Genomic DNA, 19,131 nt, shown 5'->3' with positions numbered 1-19,131 from the left:
CTGTTTTCTGTTCTGATTGTGACAACTGGAGAGGCTTCCCGGTCCATGTAACCTGGCTCCTGTAATTGGGGCTCCACCATGATCTTCCATTAAGGCTGCTGAAATTTCCATGCTGACGTAGCTTCTACTTTATTTTTTTTTTCCATCACTCTTCTGATAAGGAGATCATCTGATCCCAAAGATCCCCATCCATCTCACTCTCAGGTTGCTTTCCACACACCTCCAGGTGTTAAGCTTCCCTGGACCTGCTCCACACAGACACACACACACACACACACACACACACACACACACACACACACACGGTTGCTGCCATCATAGACAAAGAACTGTGTTTATACATTGGGTACAGAATGGGAATAATATTGTGATGGGAACTAAGGTAATATCCCTTGTGACTGACTGTGCCGTTTACAAATTTACCACACCACTGGAAAATTATGATGTATTAAGATGTAGATCTAAAAGTCAACAAACAGAAGCGCCTCAATTCACAGAACACCTAAAATTGTCAAGCCCGTTCCAGCTGCTTGCAGTCACCATATTGTTAAGGGCTTAGCCGAGAAACCAAAGTTTCCACCGGCTCCTTTCTCAGGTCCCTCAGCCCTAATACAAAAGCAATTGATAGGAATATGAACAGGAATATGAACATTTGGAATCTGCAGCCAAAATTTACTCTAGATTATACTAACCATTTGAGTTCATCTCCCCTCTTACACTGACATCCATGGAGCATTAATATAAACAAATAGGTCTGTTCTCAGGCAACACACTTCTCTGTGTCATGTCTAAAATTTCTGTCTTGAAGCTGGGCGGTGGTGGCGCACGCCTTTAATCCCAGCACTTGGGAGGCAGAGGCAGGCGGATCGCTGTGAGTTCGAGGCCACCCTGGTGTACAAAGTGAGTCTAGGATAAGTCAAAGCTACACAGAGGAACCCTGTCTCGAAAAAAAAAATCTGTCTTGCTATTTTTAGTACTTATGTTCTAAGATAATGCTCTAGGGCTAGAATAACTACTTCTCTATCTTTTTTAAATATCTGGAAAATGATGTTCCAAGACTCTGGGGTCTCTAAGCTGTGCATGAGCATGTGGATGCTGTGTGGTTCGTGAATTGTTTTAAGATATCATATTTTCTAATTTGTTCAGATTGATTTGCACATGAAGCCAAGCTAAATGTAAGTCCTCATTCAAGCATTTCCTTGGGTTTTATTTCATGGTGAATTTTGATCATATACAATATTAGCATTGTGCGAAGGATGCAAGAAAATGGATTTACATTCAATGTATTTCTTGGCGCTTTAAGGGTGGAATTTCTAAGGTACAACAAAAGAAGAGTGAGAAGCATTCCCCCATGGGAAGCATGGAGAAGCTTTCAATCTGAGGCTCCCCAAGCCTCTACTTTCTCTTTATGTGGAGCCTTTATAACTTAACTAAGTACTGCTATGGCAGTAAGCCTGGAACACTGAATACAATCTTCCCTAATTCAGTAGTAAATAAAGCGTTAATACAGCTCAAAGCACTCCTGTGTGCACAGATCCCCCACCCTCCAGGAGACAGGGTGATGTCTCAGAGCCTAAGACCATCAGAAATATATTTTTCTACACTCATGTGAATGTCATTCTACCCCCAAAGGAGCTGCTACCTACAGGTTGAAAAGCCGCTGCTCTAGTACCAAGTTTCTGTTTGCGAAAACATTTAAGGGTTCAAAACATGGGACATATTTCCTGGGGAGATGTGTCATATATATTCACCTAATCACCCTAAGTGGGAGCTGAAAATATAACCAAGCACAACTTGTTGAACCAATGGTTTTTATTGAAGTTACCGACAGATGTATGGGAATGAGTTGCTTACCAGAGGACAGAGGATTCAATCAGTTGCTTCCATGAAACTTGGAAACAGCATGAGACAGCATTTGAACGTTGAGCCCCAGAAACACATGGCATCCGGTAGGCATTAGCTACACGTTAAAGTGCATCCTATCTTGTTAGCTTTGTTTATCTAATCCACTTGAAACAGGTACCATGTGTCCAAGTTTCTTCATTTGAGTTAAGCACACTCAATCCTGTCAGTTACAAGGACCTCTTAAAGCAACTTTGAGGGGTGTACTTCCTGCCTTAATCAGCTTTTCTTCAGCTTTTTTGTATCCTGAAAAGTGTCAAATAACATAGTCTTTTGCCTCAGTGTTGTTCTCGTTATCAAGTAGTTATGCGTGAACAGATACAAAGTTCTGTTGAAAAATTCCTACACTGTCACATCTTCAAATTTTTCCTCAGCATAAATACTTGATACTTTCTAAGATTTGAGAATTACTTAAAGGTTTACACAAGTTTCTCACGTACATAATAACGCTCCACTGTGGAGTCTCAGGTGTCACAAAGACAGCTTGAATAAAGCACATACCACATAATTTGCTGTGGAAACTTTCCTTCTCGTGAATTTTCCAATTATTTCTTACATGTAGAGTTTCTGTCCTTTATGTATTTCTGATGAATTCTAAGATGGCCTTTCTCGGTAAAAGATTTGTATCATTCATTGCATTTGTAAGGATTTTGTCACGTATGAATTCTTTGATGAGATCTAAGATGCCCTTTCTGGGTAAAGGATCTGTCACATTCCATACATTTGTAGAGTTTCTCTCCTGTATGGATTCTCTGATGAAATGTTAGACTGCCTTTCCGGTTAAAGGATTTCTCACATTCCACACATTTATAAGGTTTCTCACCTGTATGAATTCTCTGATGAATTCTAAAACTGCATTTCTTGGTAAAAATTTTGTCACATTCTCTACATTTGTAAGGTTTCTCCCCTGTATAGATTTTCTGATGAATCCTAAGATTGTATTCCTGGGTAAAGGACTTGTCACATTCCATACACTTATAAGGCTTCTCCCCTGTATGAATTCTCTGGTGAATTCTAAGACTGCTCTTCTGGGTAAAGGTTTTGCCACATTCCATACATTCATAAGGCTTCTCACCTGTATGAATTCTGAGGTGAACCCGAAGAGTGCTTTTTTGGGTAAAAGATTTGTTACATTCCATACACTTGTAAGGTTCCTCTTCTGTATGAAGTCTTTCGTGAACTCTAAGACTGCATTTCTGGGTGAAGGATTTGTCACATTCCATACATTTATAAAGCTTCTCACCTGTATGGATTCTCTGATGAACCCTAAGGCTGCCTTTCAGGGTAAAGGATTTGTCACACTCCATACATCTGTAAGGCTTCTCCCCTGTATGAAATATCTGATGAGTTCTAAGGTGGCCTTTCTGGGTAAAGGATTTGTCACATTCCAAGCATTTGTAAGGTTTCTCTCCTGTATGAATTCTCTGATGAATCCTAAGACTGCCTTTCTTGATAAACGATTTGACACATTCTGTGCATTTATAAGGCTTGTCGCCTGTGCGAATATTCTGACGCGCGCTAAGATGGCCTTTCTGTGTAAAAGATTTGTCACATTCTCTAGATTTGTAAAGTTTCTCTCCAGTATGAATCCTCTGATGAGTTCTAAGATCGCATTTCTTGATAAAGGATTTGTCACATTCGCTACATTTGTAAGGGTTCTCTCCTATATAATTTCTCTGATGAATTTTAAGATAGCCTTTCCTGGTAAAGGATTTGGCACTTTCATGACATTTGTAAGACTTCTTTCTTGTATAAATTCTCTGATGAGTTTCCTGACCGCCTTTACTGGTAAAACAATGTTCACTTTCATTCCACCTGTGAGATGCACTCCTTGTGTGAATTCTCTGACGTGTTGAAAGACCAGATGATGCAGAAAGGGGTTTGCCGCAGTCATTGTATCTGTAAAATTTCTCTCCTGTGTAGGTTCTGTAATGGTGCTGATGGCAAGACAGTGTACAGAACGGCCCAGTACCTTGGCTGCATTCATAACGTCTCTCTCCTCTATGAATCTTCTGATGTTTTCTAAGACCTGAGCAGCAGAGAAAGGATTTACCACAACCACTACATTTGTAAGTCTTCTCACCAGAGTAGATCCTGTAATGTCTTTCGAAGTCTGACGCGTGATAAAAGCACTTACCACACTCTGTACATTTGTAGGGATAGTCTCCATAATGGCTTCTGTGATGTACTTTGAGTTGAAACAACTGCAGAAAGAATTTACTGCATTTTATGCATTTATAAGATTTCTCCCTAGTATGAGCTCCCTGATGTCCACTGAGGCTTGAGGACCTCCGGACACATTTGGCGTATTTCTTGCATTTCTGTAGGTTTTTGCCACTACTGGTTCGCTTCAGCATGAGTTTATATTTAGGGTGAAATCCTCGTTCGTACCCTGTATCATTTTGTTCTTTGTTTCCTATGTGAATTCTTTGATTTCGACCTACGATGGAACGCGTACCTAAACAGTTTACATAGTCTGTAATTTTGCAGGTGTTTTCTCCAGTCTTCCCAATCGTATGGCTGTTTAGGTTTAGTGATTCAACAGAGGCATCTCTGTGGTTAGTTTTATAGAGGGTATCTTGCGAGATTTCATCAATCATTTGGTGAAGCTCATTGCATTTATAAGACTTTTCTTGGATATTGTCATGCTCATGGACAAGATACCTTGTGCCTTGATTCAAGACCTTCTTGTATTTACAATATGAGCGATGATTCTCTGGAAAAAAAAAAGTGCAAGTAATGATTACTGCACTTATAAGAGACTCAATAAGTGATGTTCCTAAAATTTTCGAAGAAAGGTAAATTAGCAATTCTCAATGATAAGAGTTTAACAGAGGGGTTTCCTGTTTTACAATCTTCATATGGATACTTAGACGAGCCTCACATCTGATCTCTATCAAACGACATGAACTGATAATAGCCTTCTTATTATTTAAATACCGTACCTTACGGAAGGTAAAGAACTTTGAAAAGGAAGTCTCTGAAGGAGCATATTAAGTAATGTTTCTCTACTTCTTATTCATGTTTTGTGACAGAGTGACACTGCGTAAGGTTTGGTCAGGCAGGAATTCATTATGTAACACGCACTGTCATGGAACTCACCATGTGCCCTGGCTTCCCCATCCAAAGTGCTAGGTCCCAGTACTAAACATAGACACCACATGTCAAAAAGCAAAGCCTTCTGCATTTTTAAAATTCAAAATAGGTGAAATTTTTAATGCAATAGTAAAACTAAAGCATTCCGATTATTACGTGCATGGCAATAATTTTCTATTGGTATGAATTTGCAATTTTCCTTGAATTTTGAAGTTTTCATCAAAAAACTAGGTAGGAGGGTTGGAAAGATTACACAGCCCTGCTTGCACTTTCAGAAAATATAAACAAATGTAAAGGAAACATCATAAAAAAAAAAAAGTTATACTGGTAACCAAAGTTTCACTTATTCTGGTAGTCTCTAGACATACCAGAAAGTTTACATATAAACTAAATAGGTAAATTCAAAGGATGAGTCAGGAATTCCATTAAGAAGAGTACTCCTACCCACAAATAACAGATTGTTGTAATTCTCCACCATCACAGCCATGTACAATTCCCTCTGAGCAAAGCTGAGACATTCCCATTCCTCCTGTGAGAAGTCCACAGCCACATCGCTGAAGGTTAACAGAGCCTGTAAATAGAAAAATTACCTATTTACCATGTGCTGCTAGACTAAAAAATAAATAAAATAAAATAAAATAAAATAAAATAAAAAAGCTTCCCTAGTTAAGAAAGACCTAACAATAAGAGATATTTTGTGATATAGATGAGTCATGGCAAATATACAAGGACAAATGTTTTCTAGAAGGGCTACAAAGATGCGTCAGAAGTTAAGCATGGATGCTCTTCCACAGAAAATGCATGGAATGACGTTCATAAGGTCTCCCCTTCACGTTTTTGCTAATGTTTTCTTAGACATGAGTAGCAGGTAAAGGATTTCCCATCATCACTACATTTGAAAATTATGTCTGCAGATTGGATTCTGTTTTTGGTCTTTTTTGGGGATGGGGGTTGTTTTTGGTTTTTTTGATGGATTGTTTTGTTTTGTTTTGTTTTGTTTTGTTTTGTTGAGACAGCGTTTCTCTATGTAGCCTTGGTTGTCCTGGACTCACTCTGTAGATCAGGCTGGCCTCGAACTCACAGCGATCCATCTACCTCTGTCTTCCTAGTGCTGGGATTAAAGGCGTGCGCCACCACGCCTGGCTCTGCACTTTGGATTCTGTAATGCATTGTAAAGTCCTCTAATACGTAATTTCTTTCTCAGCCATCTCATGGCACTACAGAACAGATTTTCAAACCCAGTCCAAAGAGATCCAGTGCTCTTTTTTGAAATCTACAGGGAGAAGGGATATATAGCACATATTCATACATTCAGGCAAATGTTTCAACATGTATAAAATAAAGCTAAACTTTAATTTTAAGAAAAGATGCTTCATAATATAGTCATAGTCTTTGTTATATTTTCTTTTATATATTTTATTAATTTATCCATATTACTCCTTAATTCTTATCCCATCCCTTGTATCCTCCCATTCCTCCCTCCCTCTCATTTCCCCCTACTCCCCTCCCCTATGTCTGTGACTGAGGGGGACCTCCTCCTCCTGTATATGCTCATAGGGTATCAAGTCTCTTCCTGGTATCCTGCTATCCTTCCTCTGAGTGCCACCAGGCCTCCCGATCCAGGGGACATGGTCAAATATGGGGCACCAGAGTTCGTGTGAAAGTCAGATCCTACTCTCCACTCAATTGTAGAGAATGTCCTCTCCATTGGCTCGATCTGGGTAGGGGTTCAAAGTTTACTGCACATATTGTCCTTGGCTGATAACATAGTTTGAGCAGGACCCCTGAGCCCAGATTTTGTTGTATTTTCAATCTCTGTGAAACAAGATGACATAATTGTCTTACAATCAGCAATCTTTAGGGAATATAATAGACACATCTGAAGTCGAGATGCAGGAATGTACCTTTATTAAATATGGGATGCTATCAAACAGAATCCTAATGTGAAATCACAGATGATCAAGGTGTGATGAGCAAAACTTCAGCGTCGACCTTCTTCAAATACAGCCACCAGCTCACTCCTGTCTGCTGCTGGGTTTAACCTGATTCTATTCTAATATGCTAAGTGGACATCCTGAGGCCCAGATACAATGACTCACACTTTGTAGAACAAAGAGGTAGACTATGCAATGCAGAATTGTTGGATGAGTTAAAAGTACTTTTCTTTAAACGGTAAAGGATTGTAACATTAGTGCATGCATTCAGCAGTTCAAACTACACACTGAATAAACCGGCTTGTGAAGTTACTTTATGGTAACATATTCACAACAATAAAATAAAACACAAAAATCAGCAACGGCCAGCATTAAAAGTATTTAAAGTCTTCTACAAGTTGACATAAGCAATATAGATGGTAATAATTTCATAAATACTCTATGGTCTTTTGTTACAGAATTAGATATGTATGCATAAATAAATGGCGCGGGGGACAATGCATTCAGCTGAAATAGAAACATTCTTGTGCGCGTGTGTGTGTGTGTGTGTGTGTGTGTGTGTGTGTGTGTGTGTATGTGTGTGTGTGTGTGGTTTTTCAAGACAAGGTTTCTCTGTGTACCCTTGGCTGTGCTAGACTCACTTTGTAGACCAGGCTGGCCTCAAAATCATAGTGATCCACGTGCCTCTGCCTCTGCCTCTGCCTCCCGAGTGCTGGGATTAAAGGCATGTGCCACCATGCCACGATAGAAACATTGTCTTGAATTAAATCACATTTTTAAATTGAGAAAAGATACTCTTTATAAAAGTTTAATACTCTTTTTGCTCATGAGATTCATTGAAATACGAAATTTGCATTTTCTAATTTCACTTTCTTTTCTTCAGTGTTTCAGCTCATTTTCTAACAGGACATTAGGTTGCCTAGATATCATCTATATATTTTCTTTCACTTTTAAAAAGTTGTAATACACAAGATTATATCCTGTCTCTGTAACAATCTGCATCAGACATGTAAACCTGGGGCCTGGAAAAATGGCTCAGAGGCAAAAGTACTTGCTGTTTCTTCTATAATTCTCTCTACACACATGGCAGCTCATTACAATGTCTAAATTCTGTCCCAAAGTTTTGGTCCTCAGGAATCCAGGGGCATAATACATCATGCACTTTATACAAAAATGTGCAGATGAACACTCATAAATATTATTCTAAGGAAAAATAGAAACAGCAACGCAACTCTTCAGAATCCTTCTTTATGTAATACGTAGCTTCAGGGAGAGGAAAAATACAGGGTGGAAAGCATATTCATCCTCCTAAGGACATGAGGATAAAGGAGGAGGAGGTACGTTCATTTATGCTTGAAACGGATGGCACATGCACAGCACCAAGTCAAGAGTCTTTGAAAACTCTGAACTAGTATATTCTACACAACGCAATACAATATGGAGACAATAATGCTAATGCCACTTCTGAAAAATGAGGGGAAAGGGAAAGAGAAATAATTTTCTGTATTTTAACTTAGCACACAGAGCCTTGGGCAGATTTCCCCCAAGAGACAAATGGATTTCAGGTGTCAACACACCCATGATCAATGTGTGACCTGAAATGCTTAAAAGAGATACCAGAATTCTGTGATCTGCATCTCCTCACAGACACATCGCTGTTCTGGACGACCAAGCCAGACATTCCTTCTGTCCTCTGTGCCTCTAGCTTAGTGATGTCAGTGTCCACATGTTTACACCTAAACACACACCTAAGCCTGCTTCTGGAAACACGGCCATTCCTGAAATGCAGTAAGTCCCAGGAAATAGATACCTTGTAGAGCATTGCCAGTGTAGAGAAGTAAAGTCTTCAATAATTTCAATAATAAAAGGAATTTTCAAAGAAACGTGGACACGACACTGACCTGGGGACCACTTACCAGAGAAGCATTCATTCTTCTTGATGCTCTTCTCCAACTCTCTCGACTCGGAAACAAAAGGCTGGAAATCCTGTTGAAATTTCACAGCAAGGTACCAGAAACAGAAAGCTAAAATTAATACAAGTTCCCCAAAACCATAACGACAGGAGAAATTTTGTCAACATTCCTGTAGACAGGAGAGCATGGAATGATTGAACGCATGATTGATTGGATGGATTGATGATTGATGAAACGAATAACTACTGTATAGCAAGGAAAATGCCTACAGTCTGCGGCCTGCCTCTCACGTCAGCAGGCCCCGGGAGCAAACAGAGAGCACACGCACGCCAGCTGCGCAGCACTACTACTCAGGGTTATCGCTGGGAACTTATCTCCCAGTAATTGGAGTCATAAACAAGTAGCTAGTGAGGGGGGTGGGGCTGGGGGTGGGGGGGGCCTCCAAATTGGATGGCTCCTCCTTTCAACATGGACCTGCTTTTCTAAGTGGCATATACATCTCTGTGTGAGAACACCGATCACCTGAAGTCTACGTGAATGCATTTTATTCAAACATTACAATTCAGGCCACACATGTTCCAAGACAGTGGTTCTCCGCCTTTCTAATGCTGCGGCCTTTTAATAAGGTTCCGGGAGCTCCTAAGTGGATGTATCTGCATGTGGCAGCCCCACCTGGAGATCGTTACAGATGTACGCTGAGAAGTAAGCAGACCACTCACTGACTGTAAAAAGGTCTTTGGTATGTTGCTATAGCTTTCAACCCGCTAAAAGGGGTTTGTAGACTTCTGGGCAAGAAGAATCATCAGTGGCTGACCCCAGATGACGACCCTTTGTGTTGTAATACCAACCTGTCAGACTAGGTATGCCCACCCATGTAACAGTGCCAAGGCTACTTTGTTTGACTGAGGCCAGGCAACAAAGGAAACACACAGATGGCCCTGGAAGCTGGCCAAAGACAGTGACTAAAACGATCCCAGGTCCCTGAGAAGAATGAATTTATGCCCGCTATACTGCTACATGAAGAAATAAAAGATTCTGCTTATTATCATAGCCTGGTGCTGCGTTCAGACTAGGTCCAAATATCATTGTTTGCCACAGGAAATTGTTGTTTCGGAGACGGCTGCGTGCAGGGGCAGGGCTGTAAGACAGGAGAGCATGGAATGATTGAACGAATGATTGATTGGATGGATTGATGATTGATGAAACGAATAACTACTGTATAGCAAGGAAAATGCCTACAGTCTGCGGCATTTTCTACAGTCTGCCTACAGGCTGGGGCAAGGAGACTGAGTTACAAAAAACAACAACAACAACAAAAAAAAACCACTGGTCATATACCATGGCTGTTGGAATTATGAAAACATGACAGCCTGAGTACCCACCCAAAACCTGCCTCAAAACATACAGAAGATACGAGGGAGAAGACGGGGACGAAAATAAGGATAACGAAGAACATGACTAAGGATAATGAGAGTATAACTGTACGAGCTCTCTTTGGAGATCCAGGTGGAAAGGCCACTCTCTTGAAAATGAAAGTGATTTAAAAAAAAAAAAAGGGACGTTAGATAGCATGGATGAAAGTAAACTCCAGGAGTTTTGTAATAATCACAATGGTAAAGAAAACAGATAATGCAAATATTCTACCAGAATCTGCCTCTATAAATATTCTAACGACCATAATGAGTAAGAATAAGCAGGATATCTTTGCATGGCGTATCTCTTCAAGATTCTTGCCTGTGACACACAGTCTGAGTAATGTTGTCAACTCTACCAGAAACAAATCACCAATTTCTACTCCCGTAACATATGCTGTGTTGTTATTTCAACAGTAATAAAGATGAGAAAAGAGGCCGGGCGTGGTGGCGCACGCCTTTAATCCCAGCACTCGGGAGGCAGAGGCAGGCGGATCGTGGTGAGTTCGAGGCCAGCCTGGTCTACAAAGTGAGTCCAGGACAGCCAAGGCTACACAGAGAAACTCTGTCTCAAAAAAAAAAAAAAAAAAGAGAAAAGAATGTGTCCCCTGAAATAATTCTGTCCATGTCTTTAACTGGAAAAGTCTAGCACATCCCAAAACAACACACACGAAAAAAGAGAGAGAGCTTCATTAAAATGTTCGCTGTCCTTTGAGAACTCCCACATGGATTACAACACACGCACAGCAGTTTGAAAAGGAATCCTGAGGCCGAATACAAAAGCTGGACATGGTGGCTCAGGCTTGTACTCCCTGCACTCTGGAGGCAGAGGCAGACCAATCTCTGCACACTATGGCCAGCATGGACTTCATAATGAGTTTTAGCACAGGTAGGGCTGTGTGGAAAGACCCTGCAGGACTCAGAAAATAAGGAAAAAATGAAAACAGATGCTCCACTGACAATATAATGTGTATACATCACAGATAGAGTATTACTGGTAAGATGTTAATGACTATAGCCATACTTGTGGAGGTTGCAAATGTCTATGTAGTGACCCAATCAAATCTTCAGTCATTCCTTACATGATTAATAACTAAAAAGCTTTTTAGGATGAGAATTCACAGGCTCTAAATGCCAATCTCTCGAATAAGTTACTGTTAGAAACACGGAAGTGTGAAAGGGTGGATTAAATTAAATTACAAAAGGGTTGTTGTATCCAAAATGGAAAAGAGAACACTGTTTCTAACGTCAATAAAAAATTCCATGCTAGTAGCAGAGAAACTGATCACACCCCTGACCCACTGCTGCCTGTCTACCAGCCCTGCGGCACATCTGACCTCACAGGTTCTAAAGCCACGATTCCGCACTTATCACCTCTGCACTGATGACTGGTGACTTTCCCAGGACATGGCACATGGCTCCTATAGCTGTGGGAAGTTGACAAGTCTTTGCAAGGCACAGGTGTGTTCGCTCTGCCCCTAAATCTACACCATGAGGACACTGGAGCTCCCTCGGGAGAGGTCCGTTATCAGTCCCTCGGGGCTTAGGGTCCTTGGGGCCTCCCTAAGACCAACCCACAATGCCTAAGCCTAAGGTTCTATTTCAGCTCTAACACTGGCCAGGTTAGGCACTTCCTCTACCCCTAACCAATTTTCCACTCCGTTTCCTGCTCTATCTCTCCTACTCTGTCTCAGACACACTTGCACATAGCTGGCAGGATGCCTGGCTTTGCTCTACAGAGTCGCAGCCACCTCACATGCTTGCTACCAGCCTAGATCTAGCAGGATGCTCAGGATGCTGGACTCTGATTCCTGGCCCCCATCCTAGATTCTCAACCCTTACCTATAGCATCTCACATTGAAATATCCGCCTCCTGACCTAAAGCCACAGAGCAAAAGACGCCAGACAGGTTGGAACCAAAGCAACACGGCAAGCCTTGATGGAATGTCCTTACTCCGAATCACTGAAGCAACACCGGTGCTGCCTGCAAGATGCAACTTGAACAAAGTTCAAGAGACAGAACTCAAAATACAATCTGAAGAGTGTTCAACGAGGTCAAAGGACATAAAGAGGAAACAGGAACAATCTGACTGAAGGACGAAGGACTCCAGCAAATGGCTGAGGAAACAATGAGCATAAAAACAGGACGTGAACATCACAATTAATAGCCACCGAAATCTGTGGAATCCTCCACCTGAAATTAAACAAGACTTGAGGAAACTAAACAAGACTGTAAGCCTGAGAGTAACTCAGTGGAGAGCCCATCCCGCACGTAGAAGCAAACATCAGGGCTTCACTGCAAGGCGAAGGAGCCGGATCACCCAATCAAAGAAATCACAGGTGAAACAAATGAGCAAAATTATGCTGTTTTCCAGCAGCAATATAAAAAGAGAACAGTGTATTTCAAGCCAGGAACACTGGGGTAAATCTTTCACCCCAGCCCTCAGGAGGCTCACATAGGCAGATCTATATGAGCTGGAAGCCAGCCTGGCATCTCTGTAGGATACAGGCCAGTCAGGGATACAGAATGAGACTCTGTTCAGAAACAAAAATGAAGCAGGGTGGTGGTGGCGCACGCCTTTAATCCAAGCACTCCAGAGGCAGAGGTAGGTGAACGGCTGTGAGTTCGAGGCCAGCCTGGTCTACAAAGTGAGTCCAGGATAGCCAAGGTTACACAGAGAGAAACCCTGTCTCAAAGAAAAAAAAAAAAAAGAAGAAACAAAAAAAGACGTCCAGAAACAAAATGAAAAAACCAAACAAAAAAATTAAAGGTATACTTTCTACACTCATATTAAACCTCTCTAAAATATGCCTTTTAGCACAATTACAGGAAGAATATTAGAGGACTGATTGTTCCGGTTTGCATGAGAATGTCTCCCACTGGCTTCTGTACTTCGAGTTAAGTCCCCACTTGGTCTTTTGCCACATGACAGCGGGCACAGGATGATCTCCAGCTCTCGGCTCCTAAACACAAACAACTTCATCATACGTGGGAATCACTCCCAAGTCTTCCAATGCCGATACGACGTGCCCACTGTCCTGTCACATAGCCAGGCTCTGTCACATTTACAGTGACACCTCTCTGTTCCTTCCTGTACTATTTTCTCGAATCGTTATGCAACATCTCCTGATCACATTTATAGTTTCTGCTTTTTTTCTTCTTCTTCTTCTTCTTCTTCTTCTTCTTCTTCTTCTTCTTCTTCTTCTTCTTCTTCTTCTTCTTCTTCTTTTTTTAAAATACAGCTTACTTATTTTAACTTGATTTAGAAGGGTACCTTTTCCGGCATGTAGGTCTGCGCACTTCATACATACAGAGCCTACAGCAGCCAGAAGAGGGCGACAGATCCTCTGGAATTTGAGTCTGGGAGGATGTAAAGCCCCCAGGGCAGGTACAGGAAACTGAACATGGAACCTGCAAGAACAAATGCCCTTAACTGTTTGAGCCACACCCCCCTTTAATTGTTCCTTAATTAGCTACTGTGGAGATTTAAACCAGGGAACAGTGAGACAGAATTCATGGAGCACCGAGGACACGCTCTTCAAGTGCCAAGGTGAGGACCAGCTCAGAAAAGACAATCACGCAGAAGTAGGGGGACAAAGACACACTGGTAAGTTTGGAAGGAGGAGGCAGCGGCCGTGAAAGACATTTGTTCAGTATTATGTGTCTGGGGGCTTACAAGAATGAAAACAGGTTGACCTGAAATATTATGTAGAAAGATATTAATAGGGTTAGATAGAATTTCATGAAACAAGGACTCAAAGACAATACAATGTTTCAACACAAACAGACTTGTTTCTGTGCAGAGACTAAGTACATCTAGTCTAAACTAAAAGAGTGAACCTATATGTGTCAGGACTGGAGATAAAGGGGACACTTTGCTGTATGACAATGATGTCACTGTTACCTTGTGCAGTGCTGTGCAAAGTCACACACACACACACACACACAAACCAGCACTGAAGAAGACGTGATGAGTTCCTAGAAACAAGTGACTAAATCAGCCTCCTCCATTGAACTACAACACACGGGGGCAAGCAGCTGCTGAGACTGGAACAGAAAGAGTTTCCGCCAACGGTGTCTGAGGACTGGACAGATTAGCATGGAATTCTCCCTTGCACAGACAAACCTTATTCCAAAGCCAAAAGGAGAACACTGCATAAAACACAAAGAAGAGGACCACTAGAAAGTCCTCACGCAAAGCTGGCATTACCTCGACACACAAAGCAGGTGAGCCCAAACAAATATACTCAAGGAAAAAAAAAAAATCACAGACCAGTTACCACCAGGATCTACACAAACACAGAGATTGTCTCAAAATAGAGAAATGACAAGAAAGCTGAGCTCACGATACGAGTGCGAGACTGTTTCAACAGTTACAAACTGATCCATGTAAGACACCAACTATGTACACTCAGAGAGAGGATGAAAATGCCTGTGTCAATAGGGACATGAAAGCCCAGTGACAAAATATGACATCTGCTCAGTATAAAAGCTCTCAACAACGTGAGAGCAGAAAGAACAGCCCTCAGAAGAGTAAAGACAAACAAAACAGACACAAAGCTAAGGCCAACAGTATAAAACAGGAAAACTGTAGCCAATTCCTGCTCTAGTCACGACTAACTCAACACAGTGCATCAGCGAATCACAAGCCGAGGTCTTGTTGAGAAAAGAAGAAAATTCAGATCAGGCCACTCACACACTGTCTACAAATACCTTGGACTCCAGTGTGGCGCCATTTACAATGTCAAAAAGTATTATGCAGACTAAGGCAGGGGGGCAGAGTTATCAATGCCCATTCCCAGATTTGGAGTCTATGTGCTACAATCCTAATCTTCCTGGCAAGGCAATGACCACTGGTGCCATGCTGGCAAGGCTATTTTGTGGGTAGCAGAAGGTTTTCTGGCTCAGCCTGAGGCTAGTTCCACAGGGATGATGATGATGATGTTGATGATGGTGATGATGATGATGATGGTGGTGGTGATGATGATGGTGGTGGTGGTGATGATGATGATGATGATGATGATAATAATAATAATAATAATAATAATAATAATACATGGGTTACATGGGAACCTGGACCAAGTACCTAGAAAGGAATCCACTACTGACATGTGTTACCATACGAATGGGTCGGTTCACAACCCATAGCTTAATGCTGCTTTCAGTCTAGGTCAAAGACACTTTGTTTTCAGTGGGCAACAGTCATTTCAGAGACTCAAAACTAATCAAATACAGAGTACAATTGGATCCTTACCGTACAACCTATAATGGGGAAAATCCCTTTTACCACATCTAACATTCTCAGTGAAATTTTCCAGAATCATTACTGAAACAGAATCTTGCAAAATCGATTTCACGCCCCGTTTCTACTGTCTCTTGAGCCCACACCTTGCTCAGCGCCTCTCACGTACCTGGGTCCTTTGCTACTGTCTACTCTGTCTTCACCATCTCGGGCTCTTAGTGGTCACTCACAGGTGAGCAGATCTGGCTGAGCAGTTGGGGAGACCTGCACACGGGAAAGAGATGCTTCAGGGAGATCCTGGAACTTTTCATGGAACAAAGCTGAAAGATGCAAACACCTGCAAAAAAGGATAAACATGAAGGAAAAAGAAAATATCACAAAAAAATGTGTTGTTGTTTTTTTTAAGATTTACTTACTTAGTATTTATACCGTGTTCTGCCCACTTGTACCCCTGCAGGCCAGAAGAGGGCACCAGATATCACTATAGATGGTTTTGAGCCACCATGTGGGTGCTGGGAATTGAACTCAGGACCTTTGGAAGAGCAGACAGTGCTCTTAACCTCTGAGCCATCTCTCCAGCCCCCAAAATGTTTTTTAATAGAGATTTCATTTTACTCTAAGAAACGTGAGACTCATTCACACACAGTTCACACACATGCAGAGTCATTTTCCTAGGTAGCCTGAGAAGCAAGAAAACTATTCTGATCCACAGAATCCAGACTGCTGCACTGCTACAATAGGAGGTCTCTGGGGGGTTAAAATCCCCTGAGATCAGGGTCCAGGCATCCCCATAGCTGCTAGAAGTCCACAGTCACAGAAATCAGTGCTAACAAACCATGAAGTAAGAAACAAGAGAGCAGCCACACGTGCGTGGGCACAGTGATTTTCTTGAACCAAGGAGACATTTTTTTTTCCGATCTTTTCTTTTAATGACTTTTTTCCTCTATGACCACACAGAAAAGTTATTGTGAAGAACGACCAGACAGATCCGGAAGCTGCCCATCCTGGTCTTGCCAATACCATGCGTGGAACCTCACCCTGATTGGCTCTTCGATGTAGGAGATGGGGCCCCCTCTACCTCTACACCCGGAACCCATGGAATCCCAGGTGGGAAGTGGGCACTGCTGGTCAACTTTACTGTCAATTCAACACCAGGTATATCCAGTGAGCACAATTAATACCTACAGAAAAAATATATCTCAATTACCCAACATGTAGAGAAAGGGGAAGTAAAAAGAGGAAACTGAGCGTTCCTGCAAGGTCGCTGGCTCCTTGATGTCACTCAACCTGGCTGCTTCGAGACTGCTGGCTGTGTGCCCTTCCTAGGACGAGCTCACAACTGCCACTACTGACAGCTTCTCTCGCAATCGTGCCAAATAACACTACCTCACCTCAACTGCCTTGACTGTGGTGTTGCCATGACTCTCGCTCTTTTTCACATCACCCTCTTTGGCATAGCAAACTGTGTCAAGGCGTCCAGGGACACATTCTGTAGGGGGTGTTACATTCCCTAGACGGCAACAAAACCAAAACCCTTGAAACCTCATCCCAGGCCCAATGCCCTACAGTCCATGAAACCTCAGTTCTTTGTGGGACCCAAGTCTGCACTGCCTAATTTTGTTTTTAATCTATAGTGAGTTTTCTACCTATAAAAAAAAAATCGCACAGCCTGATACCATCTTCTCACAGCATGCATACCGGGCTGGCCTGGACTTTGTTAGGTCCAGGACAAGTGGGTAACGGAAGTGCCTGTTAACATAATCATAAGCAGACATCTTTAGCTAAGTGCTTCCTTCCTTCCTTCCTGGTTCCTCTGCTGGATTTCTCCTCTCTCTTCCCTTCTGCCTCTCTCCACCGGCCCCGGCCCCCATAGCCAGGATCAGTCTGACCCTTCCACGTGCACCTGTTTCCTCCCTCTTACTATAAAGCCCTAAATTACCCTGTAAGTATCACCTGCCCAAGAATCGGATGAAGTTCCTGGGAATTGTGGGAGTTGTAGTCCTTGGAAAAATAGCAAGGCCTCATGAGAAAACATGGCAGCCTATAGGTTTGTCGTTGTAAACCCCTGGTCAGTATTTGATTTTTTTTTTCTTTTTTAGTATTTGATATTTATAATAATGCTTGTGCAAATGGTGGAAGTGGATTTTCCTCCCACAAATCTCAAGATTAACACAAAAAGCCTCGCCAACCATACCCTGGATCAGTCACATCCTCAGTTCTCATCAGACCCAACATATAAACATTAATAACTAAGCATTTGAAGACACGTTTCTGAATACTGTATTTACATCCAAGAGTGACTACATCTCAGATGGAAAGTTACTAGGGAGTAAAACTTTGATCATTAAATGTTAATGTTTATAACTATAACTATGGTGCTTTATAAAGTATATTAACTTAGTCAATCAAATCTGCACTGGCTCCTCATCTGGCTAATACCTACAAATCTCTCTGGGGATGCCTATTCCCTGGGGCCACTCTCTTGAATAGGCAAACAGTGGAACAGGGAAGTTAAGAGAACATGGATGAATTTTAATCCGAGGAGCTTTGTAACTGCTGCAGCAGAGAAGCCCGGGTGCACACTCCAAACACTCTAGGAAATTATTTTAGGAAAATATTCTTGGAACTGAAAAAAAAAAAAAATTTTTTTTTAATCACGTTAAATCTCAGCTCATAGGATCTCAACCTTCCCAACAATGGTAAGATATCCGCAACAGAATCTAAGAGCGGCGTCCTTAAGAGCAACCCCACCCCTGCTCCGCTCCCTCCGGTTTCCCAGCCCGCAGCCCCTCTGACCTGGGAGCGTCCAGGGCCGCCGGGGCCGCGGTTCCCGCCGCCGCTGCACTGCTGACTGCTGACTCTCCTAGGCCGGCAGCCAGGAAACTGCGTTTCCCTGCGTTTTCGGGTTTGCAGACAGATCCGGGCCCGCGTAACCTGCACAAGGTTAGGGTCCACGTGGCTCCCTGGGGACCAAAAGGAAATGGTGGGTTTTCCTCCAACTCCGGCCTGGATCTTTGCAGCAGCTCCCTCAGGCCCCGCCCACTACGCCGGGTTCCAGTCACGTGGTTCCACCAAACCATTTCAAACCCAAGAGTCCACCCTGGGTTTTGTTTGTTTGTTTGTTTGTTTGTTTTGTTTTGTTTTGTTCTGCCGATCGACACTCTCCTGGTCCTGCGAGTATCCTCGCCCCACGGAAAAAACCCACGCCTGCTCCGCTCCTCCCGTTTCTCATCCCGCAGCCCCTCTGACCTGGGAGGGTCCAGGGCGGCCACTGCGCTGCTGACTGCTGATTCTCCCAGGCCTGCAGCCAGCAAACTGCATCTGAGGATAGTTTTTGGGGTTCACTGGGCCGTGGATATGGAGCACGTGCTATCTACCCCCACGTACCCAGCGGAATGGTGCACACTGTCCCGGAGACCTGCTGAATACGCCCCCCTCCCCACCCCCCGCCGCCCCCGGTTCTGGACACGTGGTTCCCCTACACCCTATCAAGCCCATGGCTTTCTCTTCCTTAATTAGTTTTGTGGAATCCAACCAGCTGTTTGCTCTCCCTCTTCGCATTCCTGAGCCTCCAATTACCTACACCCTGGGGGAACCAGACCCTTCAGTCAGGGCTGCCCTGAACCCACTC

At 42.7% G+C, this 19,131-nt stretch overlaps 1 protein-coding gene across 5 annotated transcripts; it reads right to left on the bottom strand.

Moving 5' to 3' along the window:
- Positions 1-1,794: 1,794 nt before the first annotated feature.
- LOC311591150 (uncharacterized protein) lies at positions 1,795-18,552 on the bottom strand. 5 transcript variants are annotated; one of them, XM_084770516.1, is made up of 6 exons: positions 18,297-18,552; positions 16,538-16,681; positions 15,670-15,837; positions 8,849-8,918; positions 5,443-5,569; positions 1,795-4,618 (listed from the first exon to the last, which is right to left on the bottom strand). In XM_084770516.1, the coding sequence occupies exons 4-6, from the start codon at positions 8,861-8,863 to the stop codon at positions 2,556-2,558; spliced, it is 2,205 nt and encodes a 734-aa protein (XP_084626642.1). In that variant the 5' UTR covers positions 8,864-8,918; positions 15,670-15,837; positions 16,538-16,681; positions 18,297-18,552; the 3' UTR covers positions 1,795-2,555. The 5 variants fall into 5 exon arrangements, with proteins under 5 accessions (XP_084626642.1, XP_084626641.1, XP_084626643.1 ...); XM_084770515.1 differs by lacking the exon at positions 16,538-16,681; XM_084770517.1 differs by lacking the exons at positions 16,538-16,681; positions 18,297-18,552 and adding an exon at positions 16,892-16,912.
- Between the last annotated feature and the right edge of the window lie 579 nt (positions 18,553-19,131).

Source organism: Acomys minous (genome assembly GCF_964271855.1).
Source record: "Acomys minous genome assembly, chromosome: 20".
NCBI lineage: Eukaryota > Metazoa > Chordata > Mammalia > Rodentia > Muridae > Acomys > Acomys minous.
This window is presented reverse-complemented; position numbering and strand designations above follow the sequence as displayed.

Excerpts from the sequence above, each read along its gene's own strand:
- LOC311591150 (XM_084770514.1), bottom strand. The coding sequence starts at position 6,089 with ATGGATCGCTGTGAGTTCGAGGCCAGCCTGATCTACAGA. Across the intron at positions 5,570-6,050 it reads AGGCCAGCCTGATCTACAGA|GCTCTGTTAACCTTCAGCGA; the intron begins GTGAGTCCAGGA and ends TTCTATTTACAG. Across the intron at positions 4,619-5,442 it reads CAACAATCTGTTATTTGTGG|AGAATCATCGCTCATATTGT; the intron begins GTAGGAGTACTC and ends TTTTTTTTCCAG.